The sequence below is a fragment of the Taurulus bubalis genome, assembly GCF_910589615.1.
Source record: "Taurulus bubalis genome assembly, chromosome: 16".
Taxonomy (NCBI): domain Eukaryota; kingdom Metazoa; phylum Chordata; class Actinopteri; order Perciformes; family Cottidae; genus Taurulus; species Taurulus bubalis.
In genome coordinates this window covers 2,417,740-2,426,566 of record NC_136604.1, presented here as the reverse complement: position 1 = coordinate 2,426,566, position 8,827 = coordinate 2,417,740, and the positions used below count along the sequence as shown (strand labels likewise).

General features: G+C 44.0%; 1 protein-coding gene across 1 annotated transcript in view; it reads right to left on the bottom strand.

Annotated features, from left to right (window-relative positions):
- Positions 1-491: 491 nt before the first annotated feature.
- Positions 492-8,827, bottom strand: part of thsd7aa (thrombospondin, type I, domain containing 7Aa) — a gene marked incomplete at both ends in the record, with an annotated part of 136,827 nt that continues 128,491 nt past the window's right edge. The window contains 3 exons of the mRNA XM_079232232.1: positions 492-579; positions 4,427-4,514; positions 5,263-5,476. Of these exons, the coding sequence (XP_079088358.1) occupies positions 492-579; positions 4,427-4,514; positions 5,263-5,476 (390 nt within the window). The remainder of the gene's footprint in view (positions 580-4,426; positions 4,515-5,262; positions 5,477-8,827) is intronic.

The window sequence follows — 8,827 nt, the reverse complement described above, 5'->3', positions numbered from 1 at the left end:
GTGCGTCTGGACGTTCTCTTGGGAGAGAGGAGGATCGAATCGATCTCCTAAGAGATGATTTCACTCACTGGGACAAAATCAACAAAAAGACAAATGAAGATTTGTGCTTTTCGAGCAAAACCTTAGTTTCGGGGCGACGCCCTCTCCGACGAGCGCGATTGGGATGTGACCGGCAGTAGTGGATGGCAGAGAAGCAAAGGCAAACTTCCAGAAGAAGATAAAGAATTCATGAAGGCTCTTGTGAAACAAAGTATCAAAATGGAAGTTACAAAAAAAGAGGGCGGCAACATCAAGGCTCGCTAACAGACGCGGATTCTGGTTCTTGATCTTTGAGGTTTCTCCTTCGGTCAGAATCATCTTCCCAGGGTGTCCACACGCATGAAGGATGAACAATGCCCAGCGGCAGCCCTGACATCAAGGGTTTCCATAGCAACCCTGCGTGTCCTGCAGCAGGACGAGTGTCTGTGGTCGCTCTGGCATCGGGGAGACGTCTACATGTCGGCGTCTCCGTCGTAGGCCAGAGTCAGCGGCTTCAGCCGGTTGTTCATCTGCCGGCGCTGAGGCTTCTTTGGCTTTTTGCTGCAGAGCGAACAAACAACATGAAGACGTTTAGGTCATCTGATCACAAGCGCTCACGTTCTTTCTTTCAACCTTTCCCAACAAGTGTATGAACTTTGAATTGTGAATTTTATTCATTTCACTAAGGCTCGTCTCGCACTGTATCCACAGGGGAGAAAGGTCTGGCTCCACATTATCATTCTGTTATGGGGGAAACGTTATATTTAGTTATGAGCATAAAACAATGACTCATGACAGTTCTGTGGTCTACCAACACTCTGGTTAAGGTTTGGTTGGTCAAGTGTGGGCACAAACACTTGAATGAGGTTTGGGAACAACTGTGTAACATAACTACGACTTCTGCCTTTGTTTCTGCAGAAAGCAATGGCTGCTCTTATGAACTCATATTCATACTCATACCTACAGAAAGTAATGCACAGTCATTAGTTTATAACCAAAGTAATTGTCAGACAGGATTTGCAGGGCGACAGCTCAGGAAGTCATGTGACCCAGGAGGCTGCTTCACATTGTTTCTTTCAGATCGGTTTAAGGAGTCGTAGACTGTTTTTTATGCTGAGTGATGATGTTCAAACATACATCAATAAGTCATTGTGACACATGTTCTATTCAGTTTAGTACAAAACTAGGCCTGTGCAATATCTGTCTATATGCTGTAACTGTATAGGCAACATTTGTACTTTATGCTGTACAATATGTTTGATAAACATTTGTTTCCCCTTGAATTGATGAAAATAGAAATGGATGAGAATGACAGCGTCGACATGAAATGTCACAGGAGACCAGGAGATGGCAGCAGAGGACAGGTTCACAAAGATGTCTGGCCTGCAGAGCAACAACAATTGATTTAAATATGGTTATTTTGTGGGTGAAGTATTTAATTTAGGACATTTGTCCTCATTGTAGTTTCGCTGTAAATTTGGGTGTGAGTTTTAACAACCTGGTAAGGATACATAGTCTATATAAGTGTCTATATATGTACAACATCATATAAATATATATCCTATTTAAAAAATACATATTTAAATAAATATCTAATCGATTCATTCCACTAGTTTTAGACTCAATATATTACAATTTGGCAGATATGAATCTAAAGTAGTCGGGTTGTAGTTAGCCTAGCTTAGCCTTTACCGGTACGGAGACCTAAACCAGGAACCTGCTCACTTTGGGATTATGGCCATCGCTCTCTGGGTTTCTTTAAACCAGAAGTGACCATATTTGAACGAGGGGTTGGAGAAAGAGGAAGAGCGGGCTAGGTACCGATGGCCACATGATGACCCGCCTTTTACTCTGCCTCTGATTGGGTACTTGTTGCCTTCGTAGATTGCATTGGTTAGGTTTAGGCATAGGCAGTGGGATTGGTTAGGGTAAGAATGTCAGGGTAAGCCTTTACAGAGCGAAAACAAAATCACAAAACGTTAGCACAGCAAACACTGCGCTAGCTAGGTTTCATGTTCATTTAACTGCCACGTTCATTTTGGCTGGCAAAAGCCAAAAAGCTTGAACCGCCGACTCACTCGAGTCTCTTTAATAAAACCGACAGCCAACAGCGGCATGGCCAGTGCAGTGGCCATAAGACATCCTGCTTCATCGTCTAGTTTACTCCAAAAGGATATATTTAATTCATCAAATGAACATGTGCTCTACTAGAAAATACTTCAAAGTATCGATTGAGAAACATAAACCCATGTTTAATGTTTACTCAGGTAATAAATCAAGTGAGAAGTAGATTCATTTTCGATATAGGATAAGGAGTCGCCCCCTGATGGACATTAGAGAGAATGCACGTGTTAATCCACTTCTGCATTGGCTTCCCTTTTCAGAGGTTTCCCTCGGTCCAGACATCATTTACGATTAAACTGGTAACTTCTATAAATGATACAAATCATAAAAAAGAGCCAACCAATGGCATTTGTATCTCCAGGAAAACCAACTGCAGGTATGTGAAGTGTTTGATGGAGGCTGGACCGCTCACCTCCAGGAAGTGATCCACTGAAATGAGTGAACAGGCATCGGATGTGTCTGGGCACAAATGAATGTCAGGCACGGTGAGCTAGAGGGGCGAGGTGACTGGCTACGTAATGAGAGTTTCAAAGGGAGGAGGGGGTGGAAGTGGCTGCTGGGATGGAGGGGGCTGCTGGAGCAGGGCCTGACATGGCGGCGGCGGCTGTTGGAGTTGGCTGTTTCGCTGTAACTCGTCGTGCTCTAGTTTCTCGCAGGCGGGACAGGTGTAAGGCACCGTGAAGCTGTTTGGATCCGTCCAGTAAACCCCGTCTGAGGGGGACTTGGAGCTCGACTTGCAGCAAAGGCAACAACCACAATAGCTGAGCAGGCGAGTGTGAGAGTGGAGGTGGAGATGGAGATGGAGATGGAGAGAGAAAACAGGAAATGAAGGGACAAATGATAAGGGAACTCAAAGTCAAATGAAACAAAATGAACAAACACGTAGTGATGTAATGAAGGCCACACATCTGGATTAGCTGGAGCCGTTAGCCACCAGGTCACAGTAGCAGGGCGATGCTGCGCTGCAGACAGCTTTAAGGCTCAACCGCTTTAAGAGTCCTGTAATAAAAGTTAGTGTAGAACTAATGCATATGAAATTATTAAGTACAGCTGATAAAGTATTAATGTACTCTGAAATTCTGTCTTGTCAAATAAAGACAGCAATGATTTCGCAAAAGAAGTTTGGTTTCATAAACACTTCACCCATATCACAGTTCACTGATATCACACCTTACTCAACTGATGCTCGCGTCAGCTGGTAAATATGAAGATGTGTCGTGCAATGCTTAACTTAAGAGCAGAGCCAATTTAATCAGGTAAAAATGATAATATACGCTAATGGTATTTATGTTTAAAAACACAGCATAAAGACGTTGAACACCATTTCAATGTATTCAGCGTGTTCACTAAAGCATCATTTACCAGATTTAATTTCTTTATTGGGTCATAAAGTGGTGGAACCCTACATTACATTAAATATTATTTCAGCTGTAACTCGACTAAATATAGTTGGCAGCAACTGAATATGAGAATAAAGACCAAACTGATTATAAAGAAGGACAATAGAGTAGACACCATGCATGTAAAGACCAAACTAAACACGCATGTCTGTGAGAAGCAGTGCCTTGGGAATTAAGTAATTAACATTAATTAAAAATGTGTAGTTCAAAAAAGTTTCAAAATAAGATGGTGAACATGTACAAAAAAAAAGGAGAATATTATTTTGAATCAAACATTTGGAAATGTGTTATTGCTTCTGTTTTTGTTCTCTTTTAGTGAAGCCTAAGCCAAGTATTAAATGAGTCGCTTTGAGATTATGATATGGAAAAAGGGTTTCAGCCACCATCGGTTAAGGTTAACTGTTCTTTCATTTAATGAAATGCCTTATTGTTATTGTTCCAGTATTTTGTTCGTTTTGGGAAGCTGACTGTAGATGCGTGTGAAGCGGCAGCGCTGACTCAGCGTCGGCAGGAGTGAGAATGTGTTGCACTATGACATCATCAAGGTTATTGTTCAGACTTAAAGCTCCTCCAGAACCACAGCTGAGCAGTCTGACCTCCACGTATACAGCTGGTGAACATGTCCTTTAAGATCTTCAACTCCATTTTGCTTTCATCACCTGTGATTTTTGACATTTGCTTTATCCCTTTTTTTCCATATTTTACCACTAAAGTGGAGACCACTCCAATGCTTTAATAATAAAGCAGAAATGAATGTTTTTGCTCAAACAGATGGAGTATTTGTTTTCCATTCATTGTGACCTCATTACATCACTGCATGGAGGTGAAGGCAGTGATGACATGAACAGAGGAGATGATCTCATGTAAGGGCTGCTATACGTTACCATGCTAAGTACGTCATGGAGATGATGAAGACGAGCAGGACGAAGGCTCCTGCTGCCACTCCATACACCCAGGTCTTCAGCTTCCCATCTAGACAGACAACACGCTCACGTTAACCACTGCAGGGACACTTCCTGCTCTGAGCTGAAGGGGGCAGTAGAGGTATACACGCCTCTCTCCGCTCCACTTCAGTGAGGAAACAAGTGAATTATCAATTTAACAGAAGCGTACACAGATCAAACAAACACAATTAACACCAGTGTTGAATGTGTTATTGTACTGGAACACCTCACATACGATGAGAACAGATGAAACTATACATGTTATTTTACTCATATGCACTCATGTGTATGTGCATGTGGCCTTTTACATCAAGGAGGAGTTATTATTTTGTATTATTATTTGATGACATGAATTGCAACAATTTAATTAAGCTTATAGCTGTAAATGTCTGTTTCTTTCTTCCTGTCCGCTGTACATCATCATCATCATCATCATCATCATCATCATCATCATCATCATCATCATCATCATGTCCTTTCTGTCAGAGGACTTCCTCCTTTCTCACAGTCTTTAATTCCGCTCCTCCCACTTTGCCTTTTATAGGTTAGTAAGCAATCATTCTGTGTTCTCAGCAATCATTTCCTGCACAAAATGCACTAGTTTAATACATTGTAATTTGGTCCAGGCTTTAGGTGGTTGTCTTTGTCTCAGTATGTTCTGCGTGATGGTTTTCCTCTGCACACCGTGAGGATCCATCTATTCTTATCATGCGTGGCTTCATCTTAAACACCCTCAGTCAGCACGTCATTCAACACGGTGTCACAGACTGGGTCACCTGGGCTGAAGGGCTGCAGGAACCAGGTGCGCCCGGCGCGGCCCGGGGAGCCGGCTGCAGGCTGGGTGGGGTTGGAGCCTCGGATGGTCTTGACGTCGGCCCTGTTGTCCCCTGCGGTGGGGATCTCCAGCACCGGGATGACGGTGCACTGGTCCAGGAGCCCGTCAGACGTCATCACCTCGGTGTAGCCGTCCTCACAGCCACACACTCCCGTCTGGCACAGGAGGAGGAGGAGGGTTTAGAACCATGACGGACAAAGTCACCACAACATAAAAGCTCTTCGGCCACCCTTCAGATATATATGTATATATACATACATAGATAAATATACTATATACTATAACGGTATATTATATACCATTGCAAATCAAAGTTCAATTTCATGCAACAAGAATGATGACCTGTGAAAAAACAATGCGAAGACAATAACATGAACATTAAACATTCAGTAAATAAGCCGAGACAGGATGAAGTGAAGCCACAGGAAGATAAGATGCTGATGTCGCCCTAATCAGCTGTGACCCTCTGCTGCTGAGCATCTGTCCATCATGCCTTCTATTGCATCTGTTAAACAAGCTGGCTTGGTGTGACATTAGTTTCCACCTCATCTTTTCTTCCCCATGTTCCCATAACTTTGGATTTGTGTTTCCCGTCTCCCTCCATGGGTTTTGTGTTGTGATCTCATTGAATCCTGATTATTTGTGATCAAGATGTTCCAATTCCACACATTTCTGCAAAGATAAATGCCAAACAGGTTTTCGAACTGACGAAGCATCCAGGGCAGCCACAAAGAAAGGCCTCAGAACGAGACCAAGGTCTGGTGTTCCTTTGAAAGCAGACCTGCTGGGACCGCGGTCTACGTCTGATCAGGTGGTGCCTCGGGTCTCAGCTCTCCATCAGATCACATCTGGAGATCAGAATAGTTTTTAGGCAGATGAGTGTGACCTGTGAAGTGCAGGGAAATGGCATGTACTGGTACCTCCTACTTGTTAAGTAGTGGATCACCTCGCATCTGCCTGTGTTGATGTTTGGGAGTTCTGCTACTTTTCATTTTGTACCACAAAACCTGCAGCTTGGTCGGCTTCAGGTTCGGTTATTTTCAAATGTAATTAATTAAGACATCTCTCTCTCTTTCTGTTGGTCCAAAGCGAGCACATATAGAAACATAGCCTTCCATCTAAAAACATGTGTGTGTGTGTGTGTGTGTGGGGGGGGGGGGGGGGGCACCGTGGTGCCAATACAGCATCTCCAACAAACCAGAGCACCTTTCATAACGTACCTGCACAATCTCATTATAAAATCATCTCAGTAACATTGCTGCAGTCTGATGCTGCTGTCTGTTTTGTCAGTGTGTGTGTGTGTGTGTGTGTGTGTGTGTGTGTGTGTGTGTGTGTGTGTGTGTGTGTGTGTGTGTGTGTGTGTGTGTGTGTGCAGGGAAGCCACCCCTCCTCCACATCTCTCTCTCTATCCATCACCCTGCAGGGGGTCCCCAGCTTCCCGACAGGCTCTGGGGGATAATCGGCCCCCAGAAATCCCCGCTGCGCAAACAGCGCGTCCAACAGCAGCCCGAGCAGGAAACCAGGAAATGATCATTTACTTCTCCTGAGTGGCAAACAAAGGAAGAGCAGCGTGGTTCAGCACTGTGTTATGGTTGTATTTATATCTGGGTTCGGTCTCTGGAGGGAGCTGCAGTAATGTTCACACATCCTCTCCTCCTCCAGACGCTTAGCTTCCTTCTAGCCACCACATCTCCCCGTCGCACAACCACACGCTAAAACAAACACCATTCATCTGCTCCGCGCTGTACAGCCTCCAGGCATGAAGCCTCACGCTCACCACGCATGGGGATCGTTTCACCGTATGAATGCCAGTATGATATCTCACATACAGCAAGACATTTGGAGAATATAGTTTTGATACACATTTGAATCCACTGCTGTGTAATGTCTTAACCCAAAGCAACCATCCAGGAACTCTGCCTGAATAGAATTATATAAAATGAGCAATTGGCTAAGATTTATATTTTTGTTTAACTGTGTCTTTCCAACTGGTCCGTCCTAGCAAGGAATAACTGCAACCACTGATGGTGTTACTCAGCCTGACATTACAGTCTGATAAAATGATTGTAGCACCTAATGAGTAATACATTAATTGAATCCATAATTAGCTATGAACAAGACTGAGAGTCTCCAGCCATGTGGCGTCTCTGTGAGGCTATTCTCAGGCACAGTGGTACTTTGAGCTAAATGTAAATGTCAGCATGCTAACACGCTCACACAGTTAGCAAGTAACATGTCAATGGGACGACTAATAGACCCTTCTGAGTTCATCAGAAATATGCACGTGCATGTCGGCAACAGGCGTGACGTTTAGCCCCAGCCATCCAGACCAGCTAGCGAGCGTTAAATACTGAATTAACACTGTGACCAGCATCAACATGTCTGGTTGTCACAATCCAAATTCCAACAGCGGGCTCAAGATCTACTGAATTCAGAGCAACAGGTGTCTCGGTAAGTGCTAACTGCTGTCAGCCGGATGCATCACTGCTTTCTACTAGAGCGTCGGTAAAAGGTTGGCGTAGATAACAAACACAGATGAGTTTTTAATTCAAATTGATTGAAGGCTTTTACTGAGACGTCTTTATGTTTTCAACGGCTGCCGTACTACGATGGAGAGTCACCAGTTAGACCCAAACCCTTAACTAGGACTGGGACTAGTGTGACATGCACCAGGGGGTGAGCGCCGCTGGCAGCTACTAAACCTGTGGATTACCTGTGCACTGATGAAAAGGGCTTGTGTTCGGGGCGGCCATTTTAAAACTCAATAAAGTCAAAACTCTGAGTCTGTGTGATGCTGTTTGACATTCTGTACATGGCTCAGAGAACGTAGCATCTGGTGACTCGTATGCTGCTGTTACATCACATGGTAGATTTCCATCCAGCGTTACCCCGCCTAGCGCCTGATGTCAGATGGAATTGGCTCCAGTCCTCTGTAACTCTCTAAAATAAGATGGGATAGATAATGGATGTATTTTTAATTGTTTTTATTTCCTGTATTCTGAGTTTAAAAGCAGGTTTTCTTAGAGCCTCTGCTTTGCTGATATGTATTTCTTGAATAAACAGTAGCAGCTGCTCTTTAACCTGCAGGTGTGTTCAGAGGGGATAATGGGAGAAGCTTAACAACTGGTGGCAACACCAAGTGAGTTAGATTATTCTGTTTCCATTCCTCTATTTTTTCCTCTCTCTTTTACTCTTTCTTTTCTATTTCCTCCAATCCAGATGCTTTCATCCCAGCAGGGGGTCTGGGGCTCAATCCATCATTCAGTGCACCTCCTCACTGCCATAGTGGAGGTCTACCGACACGTGGCTTTGTACTGCTGCTTTATTTCTAACATGGTGAATAGAAGCTGTGTGCGTGTGTGTGTGTGTGTGTGTGTGTGTGTGTGTGTGTGTGTGTGTGTGTGTGTGTGTGTGTGTGTGTGTGTGTGTGTTCACTGGGAGACGTACAGTTTCGTCCACTGTAGCAGCTGCAGTGGACGCGGCTTACTGTGGCTGGTAATTGTATG